The sequence below is a fragment of the Nymphalis io genome, chromosome 1, assembly GCF_905147045.1.
Source record: "Nymphalis io chromosome 1, ilAglIoxx1.1, whole genome shotgun sequence".
Lineage (NCBI taxonomy): Eukaryota > Metazoa > Arthropoda > Insecta > Lepidoptera > Nymphalidae > Nymphalis > Nymphalis io.
The window spans coordinates 7,232,423-7,257,941 of NC_065888.1; the positions used below are offsets into that span (position 1 = coordinate 7,232,423).

The 25,519-nt window shown below is 32.2% G+C and overlaps 1 protein-coding gene across 4 annotated transcripts in view; it reads left to right on the forward strand.

The window, feature by feature from the left end:
* LOC126768833 (solute carrier organic anion transporter family member 74D-like) overlaps positions 1 to 25,519 on the forward strand; it is a 58,000-nt gene that overhangs the window by 20,236 nt on the left and 12,245 nt on the right. For 2 of the 4 annotated variants that reach the window (XM_050487193.1, XM_050487202.1), the window contains exons 2-3: positions 10,907 to 11,643; positions 24,240 to 24,380. In XM_050487193.1, the coding sequence (XP_050343150.1) occupies positions 10,980 to 11,643; positions 24,240 to 24,380 (805 nt within the window). In that variant the 5' untranslated portion in view covers positions 10,907 to 10,979. Of the gene's footprint in view, positions 1 to 9,896; positions 10,043 to 10,576; positions 10,833 to 10,906; positions 11,644 to 24,239; positions 24,381 to 25,519 lie in introns of those variants that run through there. The other 2 variants (XM_050487206.1, XM_050487185.1) reach the window with 2 other exon arrangements.

Sequence of the window (25,519 nt, forward strand, 5' to 3'; positions counted from 1 at the left end):
ACGCTTGTGTGTGTTAGTAGGATCTTCTAAGCCAAAAAAACGCCATGATCATTAAAGAAATATCCTGTATAGGTAAAGGTGAGGTAGGGTTGTTTATCTTATACGTATGGTTCGGTCCATTACCTGAGCATGCCGAGTGTTGAGTGGATTTCAAAGCTTGTTATTCGTTGTATTTTAAACTAGTGTCGGAAGTGCGAGATGAAAAAGATGCCTTTTACGAAATCTAAAGTATTTAAACCTGTTCTCATACTAGAAGTATGTTGGTATGCCCTTTTCAAGTACGTCGACATTATTTATGTTAACATTTGCCTAATCATATCAAAACTGTGGCAAATTGTAACTAGTGATGAGCTTTGTACAAGCTCGTCTGGGTAGGTACCACCCACTCAGATATTCTACCGCAAAACAGCAGTACTTGGTATTCTATGGGCTTGGGTGACCACTTAACATCAGGTGGCCCATATGCTCGTCCGCCTTCCTATACTATAAAAAAAAAGTTTTAAGACAAAAAATGTGTATTATTTTAGTATTTGAAAAGTTTTAGAGTAAATATATTTGTAGAGATTATAATGATTTGTAAAACATTTTAAGAGAATCTTTCTTCACAGAGACACAACTGGCCCTCACCCACTTAATTCAGCGCGCGCGTGTTTTGTTTAATAATTAAGTATGTTCAATCCACAAACTATTAACATCATCAATATATTTATTAAATGCAAAACGTATAATTTATGATAATTTTATTTAAACCTGTTAGAAATAAAAAAGTATTGTTAAAGAAATAATATTTAGAAATCGGGAGCGGAGCTACACATAAATTTTATATATTTACAAACTATTCTTAGTATAATAATTGAAAAAAAGTTATATTATTTTATGTTAATAAAATTTAATGATTCACAAAGAAATTTTACGAACTATCAATATGCGCAAATATTTTAATTATTTCATTATTTTTTCTTAAAATGTTCTGAGAGTTCAGAGCTTCTGGCATTAAAATATGTAGAATGGTAATAAAGTATCTATTAATAAATAAATCAATTTTCGAATGAATTACTCTGTTATTGCACTTTTTGTATTTATATATCACAGCACAGGAATCTGCCATTTGAAATTAAAAAAATTAACACCGAGCTACATAAAGATCAAAATATCACAATTTAATAATATCAAGAGACAAGTACCAGTTATCGATTCTCTCGGTCTTGAGCATTCGTACGTTGACCCTAAAGTATTCACTTTGCTCAAATGGGTAATGGAAACAGCTTCATTGAACACACAATGCTTGCAGACTCTTAAAAAGTTGTACGTCGAGATTTCTCCACGTGAATTCAGGCGATCGTTGTATGCAAATCCCACTTGAAGGTACGGAGGCGTCTCTGATACGATGACATTATTAACACCCCGCCCCTATAAGCCGAATTACATGACAGTTGCTGTATTGCTTTCACCCGTACTCTCTGATTGAGGACAATTCGAATAAACAGCCGGTGATGATGATTGGGAAGTTTATAACATACCTAATGTTTACAATTTGTTAGGATGTCATTTGATACTTTGCCACAAAATAATGATTATATAGCCGTTGTTGTGTGATAAAAAAATTGTCATAACTATAGTATTTACTATATTTTTATTATCATATTAAATACATATACATTTTATGTGATAATTGTGATTAAGCATTTTATATATGTAATTATCAAATGCTAAATAAACAAAATGCTTCATCTTATATCTTATCTTTCTTATATTTTAATGAATATTACCTTCAAACTTGACATCTGTTTCATCATTACCGATGCTTGTTAAACGGTTACGGGCTGGGCGTATCGTTTCTTCATTTACACGTTCCACTTTGTCCAATAAGTGGAGGTGAGTGGTGTCAAATTGGCAGAACTAGTGATTTGTGGAACGACCTTGCTCGACTAACGTATACTTTATTTTGGCGTAATTTTCCATTATAAACTTACAAGTCTCTACCTGATAGGATTTTTAAATGCGTTCTTAATTATAAAATTAAAACCACAAATTTCATTTTACAATCTACAAATAAATGAACTGCTGGTGATACTGCCTTAACCGATTTCGGTCACGATGGTAATTTTCAAGGGAGATAATGCATAAGTGTGAGCACAAAAACAAGTGAACTCTATTCTTTTACTCTCATAATAGAATGGAATGGCATATCTGATACGAAAGATGAGAATTTACATGCAAGACGAACGGCGTTACCTGCTTTCCGGACACGAAAAGTATAATCGCTGCCATTTTTCTGCAGATTTTTTATTTGGTTGACCCGGAGATTAAAACTAGGACCTCAAGATCTGTTACGTAGAACATGAGACCGTTGGCAACAAATAAACTATTTAACAACTGAAACAATAATAAAAATGAATATAAATAATTTTATAGCATGTTTCGGTAGTCAAACGTTTTATTTTATTATTTTACGTGCATATATTAAATAAAGTTTTACCTGAGTACCTGCGTTTTCTTTAGTATGCGCCCGGCGTATGAGATCAACAATGTCAAGGCTCGATTATGTCATGTTGCGCAAACCAAACTGTCTAAGGAAAACTTACCGAGTTAGAAAGCACAAAGATTAGTTATCGTGTACCTATTTCAAAAATTGCTACAGCTCTTTGTAAGTGCATGCAATTGAATACAAATCCGTTTCGTAATACTAACTTGCAAATCAATTGTCTGTTTCTTCGAGGAAATTTAATCTCTGATTCTTTGCCAACTTCGGCATCACCTTCCCTCCTAAATCTTCGTGTGAACGCGTATACCGTATATCTCTCATCAGCTACGGTGCACCGCTGGGCGTCTCCTGTCAAATTTGGTTTATGTAGACACACCTCTTTACGAAGGATTTGTTTCACGCGAATGTCTTTGCGCCTGAATTATTCGTTTTAATCTCTCTTTTATTTATTTTTTGTTCTTCCTTATTAAGTTTCGATTCAAAGTAAATGCACGTTGTTTTATTGTGGTACAGGATTTAATTTTATTTATTCTTAAGATATACCATTGTATCCACTGCGACTTGTTCTTTATTACGTGTATTATCTGACTTATTTATGATGAAAAATCGTTACTTTTAAGATTTTTTCTTTTAATATAAGTATATTTTTTACATATATTTCACTACCCACATAAATTATAAGAAAAACAGAACAACTTAAGATCTATAACATCCTGTCTAAAGTGAATAATAAATATTTTATGAATATTATATAAGTAATTCAGGAATTTATATTGCAATATGCCATTAAAAGATTAATGTATATTATTCAATGTGCCGAGATTGACATTGTTATCAATCGAATCAGGTAGGTATTACGTAGCGATAACAACCACAACTAGATCGTAATCCCGAATGCAAATTGTAGATCAATTAATTACATCTGAATTTTAAGTTGATAGCTTGCTTACAAATGTTAGATTCGTAACAACCGGTACTGGAATTAAATTGCAAATATGAAGGCAATCACGCGATTCAAACATAAAATGCTGCCTTTAATCAAGTTTCGTTTTCAGGTTACACAGCTAAGGAAGTAGCTTAGGGCAAAGATTCTAGAGTTACGTCAGATAGTTTAACTATATTTTCTATACGTAGATTGTAGGTTCATTGATTTTTTTTTACAGAACAGATTTGCTGCCTGGCTTTGACTTACGCTGACTTCTAATATAAATATAATAATATGATTTGATAAAAAATATTTTTCAGACATTTGTCATTAGAAGTATCTAACTAAGTTTTTTTTTACATAATTTGGTAGCGTTCATAAATTATATTCTTTCATTTTAGTCTTTTTTTTTTGACACATCTTTGCTTCATATGACGTAGCCTTTAATGACCTCTACCTTACAGTATTAGATTATAGTTTTTCCTGCTCAGTGTTTTAACTTACCCTTAAAAATTAAATAAAAAATAGTTAATTAACTCAAAAGGAATTTTTAAATTAAACAATAATTGTATCATTTTGAATCAATAATTAAATGATAATAATATATTATAAGTTAAACAAGACATTTAAATGATAAATGTGTCAAACGTGTCTGATTGTTGCTCTGTCCTCGCCATACATATCAGAATCTGTGTCGCACCGAGAATTAATATAATGCAATATTGATACTAAGCTATTTCATCTATAAATAATGCCTACAATATAAAAACCATTAAAGAGCAAAATATTGGTGTTTTATAAATTAATATGATATTTATTAAATACTTGTATCGCTTAGTAACTTAAACCCGCGGCCTCGCCCGCATACATTCTCGTTTATTAAGGGGAACTCGTTTCGTATCTATCGGGTACTTTCATAAGTGGTTAATTGTCATATTTACGGCTATCTTCATCATATTCAGTAAGTTTAATCATAAATTTAACACAAAAAAATCATCAATATCGGTCCAGCAATTTTTGCAGTCACTCCTTTATTGTTACAACAACAGGGACCGTTCCCCAGTTTTGGGATATTTATAAAAGAATAACTTATCTGCACGGGTTTACGTAAATTGGATTCCCGTTGATGAGTTCAATCTGCCTGCGTTCAATCGGAGCGCGTGTCATTTGATAATAAATTTAAAGTAACCTGTTTGAAGCCATCCGCACAAGGCAGCATATAGGCGTATTTTAAATGCTAATCGATTCACAATTAAAACTTCGATATAAAATAATTAATGCATTAAAAATTTAATTCATTGTGCAATGCTTAAAAACGATTTGCACGGTTTGATGTTTCTTGTTTTTCCTACGATTTTTAAACATTTACAAAAAACGAGTTTCAAAAAAGTATGTTCTTATGGATGTTATTTTTGAATCTTTGCATATTAGGAGTATAACTAGACCTTAGGTCCAGCTTTTGAGGTTATAATAATAAAATTAAAAGTGTTATTACGTTGGCTTTACTACTCATAAATAGTATTATTTCTACAGAATACTAATAAATATAATGGGTATTAATCTTATAAGTTAATCATAGTCTCTATATTTATAAGAAGTCTGTAGAAATATATATATATATATAGTCTGTATATGATTAACCTTATAAGTTACATGAACCTGTTTATATATTGAAATAATAAATAAAATGACTAACACTAAATTAATTGCATACTTTAAGATAGTCGTCTATTTCCCTAGGGCATGAAAATGACGCCAATCCAATAACTATCATGTAAAATCCAAGCCCTAACGCCTTTACAAAATAAATATTATAATGATGATAACAGTAATCAGACAGCTATTGTTAAATTATGACAATTAATTATTATATTTATGCTAACTAGGATTTGCTTGATTTGACTCGATGCTTTGCTATAAATATACTAATACGATAAGTATATAAAAGTAATTTGCTAAGCAAGGCTGTTGTTGTTATGGACTTCTTGAAGCAGTGTCTAATCTATTTGTCGCCAGAACCATCCATCTACTATTTTTATACTACATCTGCTCAGTATCAGTATCTCCCTAAGGAGTATGTAGACACGCTACATCGTAAATACTAGTTAACTATTGCTTATATAGTTATTGAAACGCATAAAAACTTGAGAAAAATTGCAAATAAAAAAATTAGTGTATATAATCATAGCATAAAGTTAATCGAAATGGGTTTCTAACACTTTTTCTGTATGATTTTTGCTCTGGCCAGCTTATCTTTAATATCAAAATTCCACTACGGTATTGATTATACTCAATGAAGTCACAGCTTTCATTCGTTTGATAATATAGATAAGGGAATAAATCAAGGAGCCAAGTATGTTTTTTTTAATTTTTAAATCGAATATTTAGATTGATAAGATCTATCGATAATAATATACGTGTCTTTTTTTTAAGGGTATTTTGTAAATTTCGAATTTCCGCTCATGGCAAATATTTGTATTACCGATAAATGTGGGAAATATCTTTCCTGTAAATCACGTTATAAACCCGCTTTACTTGGTATAGCTATTGCTTTATAGTCGTTAGAAGAAATTTTAACGATTATTTGATTATTTTCTTAACGAATTTCGGCTTGTTTTTAAATTTTTACTACCAAAACTGATCATGATGATCCATTTACTAATATCTAATAGTATAAAAGAATTAGTTTAGTTATAAAATAAAGTCGTTTCTAGTATAATAAATTGTGATGTTATACGTTTGACAGTCACCAAGCGAAATATTTACGATAATCACTTGTTATTCATTCTAATCGCGATCGAGGATAAGAGTCAGTAGAAGTTGACATTGTTAGTTTGTACTTTCGTAATTCATCTCGACTCTTCATTCTCGTTTGGTCAAATAGCAACGATTTTTAAACCAATATTTGTAGAAACAAACATGTCAATCAATTAGCAATCGATAGTAGAGCCGTCTTTTTTGTCGAAATATATACCCAAATTCTTCTATGGTTGGCTGGAGCTATGTTTAAGCCTTATTAAATACATTAAATGATTTTCCTTTTATTTATTTAAGTAATATATTTATGTTCCTTATATATATTTTATTTCGAATACTTTTACTTATAATCTAATAAAACACCGATGTATTTCTAAGTAATAAATAACAAGATTAATTACACTACGTTCTTAACACACCAGGCAACTTTTACATGCGACTGAAAAAAAACGAAAAATATGCTCCAAGTCCTGACATATGCGAGTATAAATTTGGGTCGCTACTTCAATAGTATGCGATACATGTGTCGTAAAAAATGATTGCCAAGGTTAATGGTATCATGATGATTGTTGTAAAAATAAGGTTCTACATCAGAAATGATTCATGAACACGTACTGATTCGTAAAATGTTTAAATTGAACATTTTTTTATAGATTCACTTTAATGCGTCTATATAAATGTTTTTATCGACTTCAGTGGATATTAATAAAGCACGAATATTTATATCATTTCACGGCATAATAGTTGTTGCAGATTCGTTCGATAAGTCACGTAATGTTTAGTAGTAGACAAGAAATTATAAAATTCTTAAACTCCTAATGTGGTAAAGATTTAAATTCTCTTATTTTTCATATTTGTTAAACGCTGTTAAGTTAGCAAACGAAATATGAAACCATGTCACTAACGAGACCAATGATCGTAAAACATTAAGCAGCTCCTGGGGTCTTTATTATGTTGGAATGCAATTGAACTTTATTGCTTGCATGAACATTATAGTAACGGACTGAATAATGATATATCGTTACCAATGAACTTTATCAGACTTAATGCAGCAATTATTGTATGTTTTTTCAAGTCACATGGAACAGATAGCATTGAGTTTTATTGTATTGTTTTTATTGTGCTAAGTTATTATACTTTATCTTAATCACACAGAAAAAATCAGTAGAAATAAAACTGAAGGTATATATTATGCACATACATATAAAATTGTCGTTGTTTTTTCTATTATATTTTATAAAGCTTATGTCATTTGGATGGTTTTGTGCTTAACAAAAAATTGGTTAACAGATATCGTATTTAAGAAAAAAAAAAATTTGTTTTCAAGTAAAAAGTTGTACTGTGTTAAATGGGAAGTTGATCAGACAATATGAGCAGACCACATATGACAAAAACTTATCTTTTTAATTTAATTTTTTAAATGTCAGAATTTAATTTCTATTTTCATTAAAAGACAAAGATTTTATTTAAGACCTTAGATAGTGCTGGTCGTCATAGTCTAGCGTTTAATTTAAAAAAAAATGCTTATTTTGCTCACCATTAATGGGTAAGTATGAGAATAGAATTACGCTTCCTCTATAGGTTTGACTTTGCACAGGTAAAATCAAGTTTTTACCCAATGATATATATATATATATATATATATATATATATATATATATATATATATATATATATATATATATATATATATATTTAAATACATATATACTTTGATTAAACTTGTTCTTCTACCCATTTTTTTAATAAATAATATTTATATCTGTGACTTATCTATAAATATTTTTTATAGATAAGTCACAGTATTTTCAATATCTACATACAACATTTTTCGGGTATCTGTTATAGTTTTGATAGCTGTTATAGTTCGCTTGTAAAGCGCCCCGTCGATATACATCTAAAAAATCATCCAACATATACTATATAGCCTACGACCGTCCTGAGATTTTAAATTAAAATAATATGAATGTTCCATATCGTATTGCTTGAATAACAGATTTAATAAGTTTTTCACCATCACTGTACCATCAGTTCTACTCACTCGCCTTGACCGGATTGTCCTCTCTCTTAGATCTAATAAATTTCACTAATTGTTTTTATAGTTTTGGTAATTGAAGAATTTCGAAAATATTTGTTTTGTATATTTTCCTTCTAGCTTTAAAAGGCTATTCACCAAATTAAAAAATAGATTGAATCTCACAGTACACTACATAAATTTATTTTATTGTAATTAACATAGTTATTCAAATAGGTTGTTTGTCCCTCAGTAAGCAGTTCGTTTCTCGAAACATATTTGATCATACTTTATTTAAAAAATACATTGGATTGAGTCTCTTTTTTGTGAATGGCCATGCCAGCTCGAATATTTTTTGTACTTTTGTACCGTGAGTCTTATAACTTATTAAATGTTTTTTTTTCAATACCCATGGTTATGCTTTTTATTTCGTGTCTTTCGTAAAAGTTTTAATTGAATATTTTGTTAAATTACTTCGTAACTTAGGTATTCATTTGTTTGAAAGAAATAAATATGTTATCAGTGTCTTAAGACACTGGCACTAAGCAACATATACCATTTTTTTCACAGTGCATGTGCCTGTGCTTGTGCATTTAAATATGAACGTTGTGCATTTAAATACACTAGTTCACTCACTAATCAAAATGATTTGAGTCGAACTTAACGATAAACTTTATTATTCTAACGTTATTAATGTTAAAAAGACACGGAATCGTTAGTGAGGACACAGGCATGAGCATTGCGAGTGTTTGAAAATTCGACCAATTTTTTTGGGCATATATGGCCTGACCTACTTATCTTTATATGGTATAAGTTTCATTCCCCTCCTTTTATAATAATACAATTTAAGATGCTCGTGTGTTAATATATAGATTAATCGTCTTTTTATAAGCGTTTTGTTGAAAGGTAGTTTATTCCATCGCGTCAATAGATCCTGCGTCGTCCGCTTCGTATGATTCATTGCCTCTCAATCGCGATAGGAGATTAAATAAATCATCAATGATTGAGCTCGTATTGTTGATGCGACTGCGCTCTACGGTTGCTGTTTGTGTGCTTGACTTTCATGCAACATTGTCCAATTAAATTGTGTCTCGCCACAGGCGTCTTGTCTGCGTCCGCGCTTCTCTGAATATCGCTGCAATTCGACCTCGCGATCGGATTGATTGTCCGGACACCGGTTATGTTTTTATTTACATTGCACTTTTAATTCTATGTTTATGTTATACAATAGATACTTATATCTATTTGATATTGTGAGTTAAGAACTCAGGTCAATTAATGTCATGATTGTGAACTCGTGAGAAGAAAGAGAAATTTAATTAAAACCAGAAACTACTATATTATAATATCCATTCATAATTTGACTTTCCAAGTATTTATCATAATTTTATGACTAAATAAATATAAAATTTAAATTTGGTTGACGGTCAAGATTTTTTTTAAAACCAGCAACTTGCTGGTTCTTGGAACGTTAATTTCAACTGGGGCCATTTTTCCCTACATCGCCAGTTACAAACGCTTATGACAGATAGGGGGCTCTGTTTAAGGTTGTTAGGCCAGTAACCCGCATCACAAGTGGTCGGTTTATATAGCTCGTCCCGTTATCACCGTTGCGATAGGGATTTGATTATAGTCCGAACATTGCACAAGTTATATTTCCTTATCTCGGAATGCAGTTACCAATGCGTCTCGTTTATCTTCGGTCGTGAAAAAATTCACATCTCTGAACGTTATTCTCCTATGTTTTACTGATTTAATCGTTGGTAATTAGTGTTATCGTAAATTAGTTTACATTTGGGAACTGGTCTAGTGATTGCAGTACGTAGGGCGGTACAGAGCACTCTGGTCGTCGGCCTCATTGGTGAGTACTGCAAGTGCAGTTATCTGCATAAATTTCTGTTAATATTCCAATCTTGTATTATTGGGAACTTACGCTCGCATTATTATCATTTATCAGCTGTGGAACGGTACCGTTTTTAATTATATAATTGTCAGTCCGATTAAAAAAATGTCATCTTATCAGTAATGAAGCGTTTTTCTAATCGTGTTCTAAATGATCTGATGATGATGATGAATGAACGATGATTCTTGCTAGAGCGCGAGATCAAAATTCTATTTTTATGCCCGTTTGCAACTGAATTGCATGCAAAATGCAAATAGAGATGAGCTTTAAGAGCATCTACGGTAATACAAACACGTTCCGCAACGATTCAAGAGGCAATCTTCGGAGGAGGGCCGCGTTCAGACAGCTTTCGTCGTGTGTAACTGCGTGTCGCACAAAAAACGGATAGGCGGCCAATAAAAACCCTGTGGGGAGAAGTCCGGGGGCGGGTGCAGTGTACTGCATTACGGCCCGACTGTAATTGCACGCTGCAGTCTCTCTGCGCTAGGCTGGGTGCGCGCACGCAGCCTATCATCCCTAAAAATACTTTTAATAAAGTTTTGCAGTTTTTTAAAGATTATGGACGTTCGTGTATCATTGCGTTTATTTCTTACCGGTTTTTGACTAGTTTTAAATCAATTTCTATAAAGATTATTTCTATAAATTATCGGAAAGATTCGCGTGTATTTCTTTTTTAAACATTTGCTGCAGCCAGTAAGGGCTGTTAGTTTAGGTGAATCTAGGACCCTGTTTTGCTCTTAACTATGACGTGAGTTTGATGGTCCTTAGTGCATTACTAGAATTGTTATATGGATACTATAAGGATATCCTTTTTTATTGCAGGGCATCCGTTGTCGCAAGTGTCACCGCGGGCGGGGAGGTGGGTCTCACTGGTCCGGAGCCCCAGGACGGCGCTATGAAAGGAGTAGAGGCCACACCAGAAGAACAAGAACGGCTAGCAACGGGAAATAACAATGGATCTCTCGATTGCAAACTACCAACACCCCAGCAACCCGGGCCACGATCGGCATTTCACTCTACTAGAGTGTTCATGCTTGTTTTTCTATCGGGATGGGTTTTACAAGGCATGTTTCTCACGTACTTTGTCAGCGTAACAACGACGGTTGAAAAATTATTTAAAGTGGAATCGAAGACGACTGGAACATTGTTGGCGGCTACAGAAATTGGACAAATCTGCACGGCGTTGTTTTTGACCTATCTGGCAGGTCGCGGTCACAGGCCGAGGTGGATTGCGTGCATGATGCTTGTGCTCGCTGTGGGAGTGATTGGTTGCGTGGTGCCGCACGTACTTTACGGGACGCGGTTGATGGACGTTCATTTAAATTCGCACCGAGGTGGTGCTGCACCCGTGTGCTCTTCAGACGGAAACTCAACATTGATCACATGTGACGAAGCTCACGCTAAGAGTAGGGCCACGCGGTCGTCTATCACCGCCGTGGTGATACCATGGCTATTCATCTGTCTCCTCGTCGTCGGCGTGGGGCAGACCGGTATTGCTACACTCGGCATACCGTACGTCGACGACAACGTGGGTAGCAGACAATCGCCATTGTACATGGGTAAGTCTTGATGTTTTGTACTTTTATTAAATTAAGTATTAGTAATTTATTTCGTCTGAGGATTAATTCAAAAAGCAAATAGCTCTTCACAATTCCGTTCATAGTTATTATATCGATTATATGAAATAGCTAGCAGAATAAAGGGCTTTGGCCTTAGAGGAATAAGCTCATTACTTTTACTTTAGCGATATCCTGATAATATCGATTTATGAATTGCGTCAAGCGTTATTACCGGCGAGAGAGGAATAAAATTGCCTTTAACTATAAGTCGGTATCTGCCTCATCGTTTAAAGTTCATTTTAAAACACGACTTTATTTTCGTCGCCATTTTAAGTTATATATTTCTACGGATTTTCTTAAAAAATACTTATCATATTTTGTTTTATTTTAATTCATTGCATTATCTAGTTGTAGTCATTCAATCGAAGTATTAAGTTACAAAGTTAGAAAAAAGTATGACGAAAAATCAATTGAAACAATGAAAGTTCACACTAAAACAAATTAATAATTATAAATGAATTCTTTCGTTTTATTCTTAACATATGAAAACCTCACTTAAACGAAGGGTGAATATTTTACGCTTTACTTGCGATGATAATTTTTCCCGACTGGACAAACCCGTTTCATGTGGGGACGGAAACAATGGACCCAGAACGTCTGATCCAACTATCAATATTTCAATATACATGACTATTTTTTTAATGATACTTAGAAAAAAAACGCTCAAATAGCACATGATCGTAAGGCTTTACATCTATGCATAAATATTAGTATTTTCGATTTGATTTAAGATTGAACATCTTTCAATTGTGTTGAAGATCCTTTGGGATCAAAAATGTTTTGTTTTTGTTTTCCTCATCAAACTGGCTCAGTCATTTTACATATCAGACCCAAGAAATTATTTTTTTCAATTGAAGTGTCTGTGATTTCAATATAACTGCCTATTTTAAAGTTAATATGGCTATTTGCAAGTTACCATAACAATAATTTTTTTTCTATCTGTCTGTTTGTTTATCCCTTGTAATCTTTAAAATGGCTAAAAGTTATATTTTGAAATAACTGAATAATTAATATTACTTACTTATATACATTATATATATACTTCTTGTATTTCAAGGTTCCGTTTAGGCTTTAATACATCAAAATCGATTGTCTATCAAAAGTTATAAAAATATAAGTATTATTGTTTTCATAATATATGTCGCGACAGATTAAATTCAATATAATAGGATAACTTTATCCTTGTAAATTAATGATAAATATAATATTAACGTTAATTTTAAATACCAATATATACATTTATGTACATGCTAAATTAATACCAATCGAAATGTTTTCAAATTTCATGGACAGTCTTAAGAGCATTTCCCTGTAACCATAACCTTAATGGTATCTAGCTTAATTTAAATAATCACAATTATCTACTCTGTTTTAAACACGAATATAAACATCAATATAATAATTTATAGTAACGAACGCTCCTTAAACATATTTATGTTAATCGCTGTTTTTTATAGAATTATTAATCTTCCTACATAGGAATAGTATAAGTACTATTATACATTTATATGTCTATACTATGAAACAACTGTATATTGTGTTATAACACTAAAAACTGCCTTCTAATTTACCTCGCTACGATGACGAAAGCCGGAGATATAACAATAAAACCACATTTTTTTACAACTAAGAGTAACCAATATAAGGTGAGCTCCAATTCTAAGTACACCCGTAGTAGCCGGCGGTCACTCTCGAATAATCCATGCATTACATACCGCGCTAGTGGAGCTTTAATATTGTGGTATACATTTAATTTCATCTTGTAAAATGACAATTAAGAAGTATTATTGTTTGTAAGAATCCAATTCAATAATTTATATTTTGATTTGTTATATAGATGCGAAAGTGTTGAGAGAGTTAGTTGGCTACTTCTTAGTTGGCTATTTATTGATTTATTTAGAATATCCAACAAATGTAACAATAGTGATAATAAAAAGTAATAATACCCTGGGACATTATTCACACACGGCCATCTGATCCCAAACTAAGTAGAGCTTGCACTATGGAAATCAGACAATTGATATACTACATTTTTTTTTTTTTGTAAATACATACTTATATAGATAATTACACCCAGACTCAGGATGAACAGACATGTTCATGCATACATTATTGGACATTACGACAAAGTCTGCTGTTAGCTTTAACCAGAAGAATTACAGATCATACCAAGCTAAGTTTAAATAAATTGGTTTACAATAGATATTAAGATTATTCGTATAATTAATAATATTAATCATCAATGGTGAAAGTGTGATAGATCAAAGAACGCAAGTTATTTATTCTGTTATGAGCGATATCTAAATAACTTACAATAAATTGTCGTTAAGTCCCTTGACTTAATGACAATTCATTGATTAATTATTAATTTATAATTAAGTCAAGGGACTAAACGACAATTCATTGTAAGTTAATGTTAGCCTGATTAATGGCGCATTATTTCCCAATTTCGTTTTGTTACCGTGGAAATGAAATTATTAATATTAATATTTTTTGTGGTCATTATATCAATGTGAATAAATTTTGACCAATTTTTCTTTCGTAAATCTTTCGAATGCTTTAGTTATCATTTCCCTTTTTTACAATAAATAAATTTGATATAAATTATATCAGATACAATGGGCGTGCCACGTATCGTACGTTGATGATACTATGCCAGAAATTTTCACGAATGTTTCAAAGCACATATATCTGTAGTTCAAAGTTTCTAATTTACTGATGGTAGAGCTTTATGCAAGCTCGTCTGGGTAGGTACCACCCACTCATCAGATATTCTACCGCAAAACAGCAGTACTTGGTATTGTTGTGTTCCGGTTTGAAGGGTGAGTGAGCCAGTGTAATTACAGGCACAAGGGACATAACATCTTAGTTCCCAAGGTTGGTGGCGCATTGGTGATGTAAGCGATGGTTAACATTTCTTACAATGCCAATGTCTAAGGGCGTTTGGTGACCACTTACCGTCAGGTGGCCCATATGCTCGTCCGCCTTCCTATTCTATAAAAAAAATGTACAACAATTTTCAATGCTTACGTATATATAGTTATTTGTTAATTTCATCATATTCATATTACGACGCCGACGTCATCTTTGCCGAGCAGGATCGGCACTTTCTCGTTCCCGCTCCGCCATCTTCTTCTAGACCATGACGGTCTCATAGACTACGGCCCTCCACGCCGATTCGCTGCAGAGCATCGCCGACACGACTGCTCGCAGGGCCTCTTCCTGTCTTGTCCGACTTCACGGACCAGGGTCCAGGATTTCCCTCTCCGCACGACACGCAGGGCATGCCTCCAACGTATATACACCTAACCCTTTCTCATGAATAACATTTGTGTATTGGTGAAAACTGTACAAAAATCCGTTCGGTAGTTTTTGAGTTTATCGCGTTAAGATAGATAGATGCGCCGGGGAATTTGTTTTTTTTTTTGAGATTGATTTTATTAATCCTAATAATTATATGGACATTAAAACTTATTATATTATTTGGAATTGACATAGTCGAGCAGCTTTATGTTGCAGTATAAGTGCTAAATAATAAAGTAGCGTAACACATACAATCATACAAATGTATCAATTATGATAACGAACAACTGTTTGTGGTCGGAATATTAATAATTTAAACAAAACTGCAGTAGCATGTGTACATAATGCATGGCTTAAATGAGTCGACCCACTGCAACGTGCAGTCGATAGTTCGATGGGGTCAGGTAATAGTTGAAGCGGTATTATACTTTAAAATATTTTTAATATTGTTAATTGTTGTGTCATTGGTAAGTGCCTGCAGGTGGCATATAGGGTAATGGCAAACCAGCATGCCGGCTGCTGACATTTTACGTCAAAATATTACGTATGCTCATAGCTGGCATGCCAATTTTATTTTTGTGCAGTGCTATTTAAAGACCATTAGTCGCCCCCATCCCTCCCCCGCGGGGAATAACATACGGACTATTAAATCCACGTTATACATGTTAGTAACTCGCTCTCGTCAATATGTGACATGCCTTTGTGCAAGCTACAGGTATGACGCATTTGAGCTATGTTAGTGCCTCTTCTTATAAGCATAACCTGATATATAAATGTTAAAGACTAAATGAAGTGTTTTTGTTTTTTAGTACATTTTCTGGTATTTAGACAGCTTAATTGTTTTTTTTTTAAGTTTCCGAATAGTTTTTAACACTATGATGATGATCTTGAAGTGCCATGTAAGCGAAACGTGCAGATTGCATGTAAATGATGTACATGTTTCGAATATTTTTCTTAGCCTGTTAAGAATTTTACTAATGTAGGTAGTTGATTAAAATTACTACCTAAAATATCTAAACGCTAACCCGCTAACAGTGGTACCAGAACCTTATGACCAAAGAGCGCTGCGGCCTTGTAACGAATTTATAATATGGTAGCTGAGAATAGGATACCTATTTTTGGGCGTATAAATGAGTATATAATTCGTTTTAAGCAACAGGTTGTTTATAAGCAGCCTACAAACCACACGTCGATTATTAGTTAAAGGTTATATACAGCACACACTCGATCAGACTCGTATTTAACCTTAAACGATTATATTTGTAAGAGAACTAAAACAAACAAAATATTTACGTTTTGTTTTATTCGTATGTCCGACTATCAAATATCAGAATTGATTTAAGTATTTTTTACTAAGGCTGCAAAGTGGCACAACCTTAACGTAAACATTTTATTTAAAAAAAAAACCTTAAGGTGTTCTATCGTATAATATTACGTGTTTACCTCTTACTTTTTTTCACCCTCCTCGAGTATGTTAAAAGAAATCTCTTCGAGGGATAAGCATTCCTTCTAAACTTACTTTCTTTGACGTTGTGGTTTCTAATTTATTTTTAGTAAAGATAAAAAAAGCGTTACATAAATTATTAAACTTAAGACGCCGATATGATATTAAAAAATTTAATGTGATTTTAGATTAACAAAGTAATTATTCTGTAAGTGAAATTTGTGTTTCCAAGAGAATGAATTAACAGAAATGAATATTCTCAAAAATTTAATGAATTAATGTTTAAGTAACAAAACGTTCCGGTGATAATAGAGCAGTGTCAGCTCGCTTCCGTTAAAATTGTATAATAGGTTTTTTAGGAAGGTGGCAAGAAGGATATTTTATTTATAAATAGCCCTCCGCTTAAAATTTAAATACAAAACTCTATATACAATAGCAAATTGAAATATGTATCGTTAAAACAAAAAATAACTACTTATTTCCGCCCGCGGTTTCGCCAGTGTTTGAGGAGGGGCAGGTGTTAGGTACTATGCTTTTTTCTATATTCCTCCCTTGTATGAAAATTTCATGATGATCGGTTAGGTATTTAAGACTTCAAAGCGTAACAAATGAACAAACTCAGTTTCGCATTAATAAAAGTTTTTTAATTGAACTTGTAACCACCATTATAGCGCTAAAATATGACATCCAGCTTAAAATATGTTTGTACATAGTTATAATCTTTAAGCAAACCATGTTCTTACATTATGCATATGTATTATACATATATACATTTACAATAATACCGATGATGTAATCTTTCTATTTGACCCGTGAGACCCGGTTCTTTCTTATCGCCCATTATGGTTCTTTGAACAATATTATAATATCAATGTATAAAATTCTATATGTAATATATATATTTTTTTATAGAATAGGAAGGCGGACGAGCATATGGGCCACCTGGGATGGTAAGTGGTCACCAACGCCCATAGACATTGGCATGTAAGAAATGTTAACCATCGCTTACATCACCAATGCGCCACCAACCTTCAGAACTAAGATGTTATGTCCCTTGTGCCTGTAATTACACTGGCTCACTCACCCTTCAAACCGGAACACATCAATACCAAGTACTGCTGTTTTGCGGTAGAATATCTGAGGAGTTAGGGTGGTACCTACCCAGACGAGCTTGCACAAAGCTCTACCACCAGTAGAATATAAATAAATCACTATACCATAATCATACATAAGTACAAAAAGTATTTTTGCAGTTTTAGATGAAACGCGCTTGCCTAGAAAATCTTAAACATATAATATAATTCGGATAGGATATTCAGATGCTAGTTTCTATGGTGGCTTTATTTACAAAGCTGAGCAATAACTTTTATTAAATTAGATATTTCATAGTTATTATATATTTTTCAGTTAAAGTTAGAACTGTTATGCATTATCTCTCATTTTAAAAATATTTAGTTTTCGGTCAGCGTATTCTACTTTTTGCATACACAGATAATATTTTTAGAAATTAAGGTTATGATATAGTCTTAAAAGTGTATGTGTTTTATATTTCATTTAAAATATGCTGCATGAGTAACAAATAAACTGAGTATTATTTTGGTAACGTCGACATTCGTTTTTTAAATATTTAATGAAACGAGATAAGATAAGCTAATGATACTCTGATGCATCATTCACATTATATTAATGTATTTATTGTGGTGCGTTTCTAAATAGTAGGCCATTTATGTGTTTTGTAACTGCTTGCATTTTTTCAGATTTATCCACAGCATTGTTCACATTTTGCTGAACAACAACGTAGTTTTAGAAACTTTTGTCACTTATACCTGTTACGCTTACACGTAAAAGCTGTTTTTTCTGTGGTGGTATTCTTAACATCTAATTAATTTTATAATTGCGTGAGTTTATTTGCTTTTTTGTAACGTTTTCATGTCTTAACTAATCAATCGACCATCATGGCTTTTAATATTTTGCATACACGTTGTCAGGGCTACATAAAAGAGGGTATCTAACACCTGAACTGTATTATGGGTAACACGCAATTTATAAACATAGGTTTCAGCTCCACGTATTAAAAGGACCACTTATTTAACGTTTATCATAATTTAACACATTTATTACATTTATTTCTACTCTTTATATTATATGATTATATATATTTAAACATTTAATCGAAATGTTAGTTAATTCATACACAATAAACAAAGACTAGAATAATTACGAGGGTTTAGACTTTACGATCACAAAAGATTGTGTAACACTGGTTTATGATTCAAAACAGATCTAAGTTAGCTGCGCGTGCGTCTGTTAGTTTACGAAATGTGTCAAATGGTTGTGTGCATTCAACATGCACCGTTTTTGTATTAGGGTTAACTAAAGACAAAATACCTCACTGTTAAATTTCTTTTTTATAAATAAAATTATATCAATTTTAATACATCTGTTATCAAATGTGTTACTGATAAGAGATATTACCTACATATAAATAATCTTGTTTTATAGAATTGTTATGTTATCTTCGTATTGCATAACTATGATTATATTTAAATTAGGTTATTGATTCGTTGAAACTTTGACCTATATGTTGTGATGTTGAATACGGATGATAGGAAAAGTTCATAATACAGGAGTCCTTTCATTTTAATGGATCAAACTTATCCTTTGTGTCGGTCCAGGCATATTAACTATATAACTATGATGATGTCTTATTGCACAGATAGCATATACTTTTGTAAGAAAACTGTTCGTTCATTTTCTATAACACTCATCATTACTTTTTTTTTCGATTTTTGACAATGCTCCTTTAAAAAATACGTAGCTATACATAAAATCATACTATTAATCATATTATGATAATGATTATCACTGTGTTACTAATAAATTAAACCTAATTTATCGTTTATTTTCCCTATTTTTATACATAAAAATGATTACCGGTGATTATACGCTTCAGTGATTTATAGTTTGGCAGCATGTGCTTGCAAGTAATTGACATAAGTTATAATACATTACAAGCTATCTCCTTCCATATATCTATAGATATAACATATATTAAAACATTATCTAAGAAACTTTAAGCAATTGCAATATAAATCTTCTATATCAATCTGTAATTAATAGTTTAGCATGAACTCGGAAAAAATAAACAAAATGCCTACTATTTATTATGTGTAATTAATAAGAATTGATACTATTATTGTGATACGTTTATTGTGTTTTAGCTTTTTTTCAGTTTTAAATTCTGTCCTATTCAATGTTCAATGCTTTGTAATGACAACCCTAAAGTAATGCGTATTTGTGTCACTGGGACGTGAACACGGGATGCGACCACTTCAGCTCATGTTGTCCATTTTGTTCGGTATTTTAAGATCGAGCAGATCTTAACAGTCTCTTCATGTTTTGTTTTATCTTTTGTTTGTGGGCAACGTTTTATATTTTTGACTTTACATTCTTATAGAATAAATTGTTATTTCTTTTATCTAATGTTCAATTGTAATCGTAAAGTTTTTGTGCGTCAGTTTCGTTTTGTTACCACTGATTCTGGCAGTTCCTTATTGTGTTTTTACATTGTTGACCGCGGGTTATTCACACTAGTGATCATCCAATAGCCAAAATTTGACCATACCAAACCATTTATGAATTTGCATGTTTCGACTATTATTTTTCTACTCTTATCACCATTTTTTATTAACTAAGTTCGTCAATAGATACTAAATAAAATACGTATATGTATAGAATGCACTTGACTACACAAACTACACAACTAGTTGGAGTTGCTCTTGTTTGGCTTTAAACATTGTATTATATATAATTTTCAGAATATATAATTATTTATTTATTGCATGAGGTGCAACAGACCATTAAAAGTTAAAAAAAAAAACGTATATAGATATAGGGTTCTAAAAGTAACGTCATTATGCCGGTTTAACGTGTTTGTGCGTCAGGAAATTTCTTCGAAATTTGTCATATTTGGAGCAAGCAGTGCGCTCGTTTTATTTTATAAGAGAAGGAAATAAGATTTAAATTGTTTAAATATATGTAAATCATTTAGAATATGGTTTGTTTTAATTATTCTCACGCCCACAACTGTTAGGCACTTTAAGTATTTGGATTAACATAATTTTGTATGAATTTAACTATTTTGCTGAAATGAAAATATCATTAGTCCCGTTGTCGGTGGCCTATTACACATGATTAGCTCACCACCTGTAGATCTCGTAATGTTCTTAAGCAAGTTTTTCTCTTATCAAATTACTTGTCATTTGTGGTATTTAACGTAGGTCAGTTTACCCACGTTAGCTAGATTAGATTACAGTAGATAAGATTAAATGGTAAGAAATCTGACATTATAACGAGTGGTAACGAACAACCTATTTTTAATATTACATATATTTGGATTCCGCGCCTAAACTTAAAAAAGTAAGCAACGACATAGACTTTTTATTTTATTTTTTATTTTGAGGGTTTCTACTCCAGAAGGATGTAAATAATTATATTTAAGTTATAAATTTGATTTAAAAATTCTCTTCTCAGTATTGAAAAGCTTAATCTGTATTGTTTGCAGTAATATAGATTATATGACATTATATTTGAAATACAAGTTATTCGTCTAAAATATCATAATGTGAACACAATAATGCACTAGACATTTTACTTTGATGAGTATATTGTGGTTGGTGGTTTTGTTTGCTTAGATAGTTTTATTACTCATAGGATAATTTTATTTTAACCGAAAAGTTAACCAAAATATAAGCATACACAGTTACAATAATAAGTTTTTATTGAAATCGTTTCGTCGGTTTTCATACGTTATGTATCATGCATGGTGATAGACAAAAAATAACCCCCCAACTAAATAATTTGTTTTTCTACTGCAAATGTATACACCTGCATCTATATTTCATACTGCTGTGTTCCGGTTTCCGATTGAGCCAGTGTAATTATAGCCTCGAGGAACGTATCATAAAATCTAAGATTCCCTCGTGGTGCATTGACGAAGTAAAGAGAGGTAGTCTATGACTAAAGAAGTGTCCGCTTAAAATCAGTAGGTACATTTACCAGTCTTGCTAAAAAAAATTGTCAAACAAACAATAAATACTTTAAACCTGGAATATTTTTGCCTTTGTTTCTGTTATTATGACATTTTTATTATGTTTCAAAAATAATTGACGTACATACAAACCTATTTCAGTTTTATAATTAGTTATTTGTTTAGGAGATTTCTATGAAGCAGACTGTATTCATTCACATGACATGGTGAGGTATTAGTCACCTTCCTAATACTATTCCACGTATAGAGTGCGTTGAACTGTTTCATCCTATATCGGTGGTTTTTTATTCGTTATGTGTGAAATTATTCGTGATCTTTTTTGTATTGTATCGCGTTTTACGTATTGATGTTTTGGTTATACGTGAAATAAATCTGTCTATACTAAATATCACGCGATCGTAATATTATACGAGGGTTTTGTTATCTATTTCCTGATTCACCCAAAACAAATAATATTGACTAAATTATAAGACGGATATTCAATTAGATATGTAATTTTTAATTTACCTGATATTCTAAAAACCTACAAGGGAATGTTTCGTCACCAGTTTTTATTGGCTTTGTGCGAGCCCGTCTGGGTAAGTTCTATCCATGCATCACATATTCTTCAGCTAAACAACACTGCTTGGTAATATTGTGTTCAGGTTTGAATGAGTGAGTGTAACTGTAGGCACGAGGGATAGTTCCGAAGTGTGGTGGCGCGTTGATATGTGTGGCATGCCACATGTAAGGGATGATAAACATTTCTTGTAGTGCCAATGTCTATGTGCACTAGTTATCAGGTGGCCTATTTTCCGGTTTGGCTTCCATTATTAATTAAATTAAAAAAAGTTCCAAGCCTCCAAATCAGTAAAATCCAAGGACATGACGTGATCGACAAACAATATGTTCGATAAAATATTTTTCGCCAGTCCACCCGTCATGTTGTTTAATAGTTCAAAGCTCGTGTCGCATTAGCACTCATAAGCACGCTATAATCGCCTTGTGCTCGTAAAACCACCATTGAGACGCTGCGAGCAATCCGCGCACCATCGACGAACGGTTCGCTGCAGGCTCATAACAAAGGATTATCAGATACATTATATGTACATATATGTTACTTGTCTAACTAAGTGTGTGAATCAATTTTTAAAACAACTTTATTATTTCACTATATTCCGATATTTAAAATTTAATTTAATTTATTAAAATTAATTTTCAATGACTAATAATGCCTACTTATTACCTACGAATTTTTGAGGTAATATTCTATTTTTTTGTGTAAATAATTATATATTTAAATTGAGAGTATATGGGTTTGCTAATGAATCACTCAAATGTTTCGTGCGATTGTTAAATTTACGACTCAGAGAAATGACAGAGTACATTAAAGTTTTCTTTTAATCACAGAATAAGTAGTAAATCTCTCGGTGGCATTTTAATAAAGTAAATCTTTTTATGATTCAACAACATTTTAATAAACTATGTTCTTAATCGTAGACACTCTGTGGTAGTTCGGTGCGCCTTGAAACAAGTTCCGTATAAGTTTAATGACGTGTTTCGTCATTTTTGACGGTCTGTGTGTTAATTCGGAGATGCAGTACTTGAACGTTTTTAATGATGCATCCAAACCGGTAACAACGGTGGAACATATACCGATAAGACAGGTTTTAAAGAACGCAAATCTTGACAATTATAATTTTTAATTTAAATATATTTAGCCCTCTATAGCCGTGAACCGTTGTGTTGATGTAATTTCAGATACTTTGGCTTGTATTTAAGAGTACTTACGATTAATAGCTGCTGACTTTGAAAAACGGATCCTGTCGAACCATTATTCATTACATGGACGTGCGATGATAATGCCGCCATACATTTTATATTCTTTCCGACGTACAACGTGTACGCCGCGCGTCTGATTAAATTTTTGGCAAGTGCTGCCGTCGATTTCTCCGAAAGATTACATTTGGAAACTAAGTACTTGATTGTTTTTCGGTCACTAACCCTTAAGCAGTTGCCGGTTTTTTTTTATTATAACCTTCAATTTGATTCGAAAAATTGGGACAGTTTTTATTCGGCCATTGACTCCGTTTATTATTATATAGTATTTAATGCGCTGACAATAAAATAAATGTAGACAAAATTATAAAATGATTCTAAATCTTAAATTTTTAGTCACGTGTATTAAACAAGATTCTCAGACAGTCATAATTTTTTAGAAGATGATTTGACGCCATTCGCTAAATGTTCTACAATTAGCCTTCCTCCTAGCTCATACTTCAATTGAGATAATCTTCATGAATTCCATCTCGGGCTGCAGTATCCAGATCAATTTACATAATATTAGCTTCGGAATCCTTCATTACACTTATTAATATTTACGCCGGAGTCTCAATAATGACTTTCCTTGAATTAATTCATTCTTGGCAACGCGATTGATGATTTGCATATTTCGTTCAATACTGAAACCCGTATGTAATGTTACACATTACGGGTTTGCAATAATGCATTTTTATAATGAAAAAAAAATAACGCTATGAACGATATTTTCTTCAATATATTAATTTTTTAAAAGTATATAGGTAAATGTTTAACAAAATCAGTTTTTCGTTTATGTACTCGAATTAAATTTAATAGCTTCGATTTCATTTAATAACAAAAGAAAAAAAACTCAAAAGTCATACTGTTTTTTATGTGCAATTGTCATAAATAAATGAAGTAAAAAGATTTTTTTATATAAATTACATTTGACTTTCACAGCTATTACAATTGGAACAAGAGTCATTGGACCGGCACTTGGATTCCTTCTCGGGGCGCTTTGTACAAGAGTTTACGTGGACCCTCTGGTTGATCCCGGCTACGAATTCAGTGATCCCAGATGGGTTGGAGCATGGTGGCTTGGTGAGTAATACTTGTTTGTTAAGATAAAACTACGTTATTTATTATATAGAATAAAAAAAAAACAGTCAAGTAAAAGACCGTGAATATCTGAACTGACCAGGCATTAAGAAGTTACGGAGTTTACTGCGCCACGCTATTTTAGTGTGGGTTAGTAGCAGAAATAAGGCAGAAATTCATTTGATAGATGCAGGTTTCCTCACGGTCTTTTCCTTTACCGTCGAGTATGACATGAAATATAAACAAAAACAACCCGCTTATTAAGCAGTTTAAACACATACAAACCCGCGTCATTCGCTTAAGGTCCACGTGTTATAATAACCACTGGGCAACATGAGATTTATTTAACAGAAAGCCTCTATTAAAAGTAAAATGAAATTATTATGTTCTTTAACACTTCATGGTTATTATCTTTTTCCTTTTTTACCTGAAATTAATACAATAGAAGTGCTTTATTATTTTTAATGGCTTTAGTATTCATTTAAAAAACAGCTTAAAATAGTTTATTCTAGTTTTAAAAGCGGTTTGAATTTTAAATGAATAATCATTATCTTATCCATTATGTATAACCTCGCGTAATAATTATTATGGTTTACTTTTTTTCTTCGAAACCTATTGTTTGTTTTCTAATAGTTCTTTGTGGTGAAATGTTAAGTCCAATTACAACTTGAAATCGTTCTTTACCAACATTACTGTGCACCGCGCCTCACGCAAGTATTTTACTGTTTACATTAATAACGCAGCGTGCGTAAAAAATCCATAAATTCTTTTCAATGTGATAAATTACGCAAGCAATTAACATTTTTAAGATTAAATACTAGTTCATTTACTGTACATATTTAACTAAAGTTCCTATCAAATTTGAAATATAGGTTATTGACCTTGATTTTTAAATAACAACAATCAGTACAACTTATACACATTTCACATCCTGAATGTTATAACTTGTTTAACCAATCTATAGAATAGGAGAGAGGCCGTGTAATGTTCTATTGTTACATTCACTTGACTCGGTTTAGGACCTGGAATTCCTCCATACACACATCGCGGAACTGGCAGCTACCGTTACCCACGCATTGGCGCAGATTTGCGCGCAAAATCCACGAAGAAAGCGCGCACGTGACGGAACTTCTAATCGAATG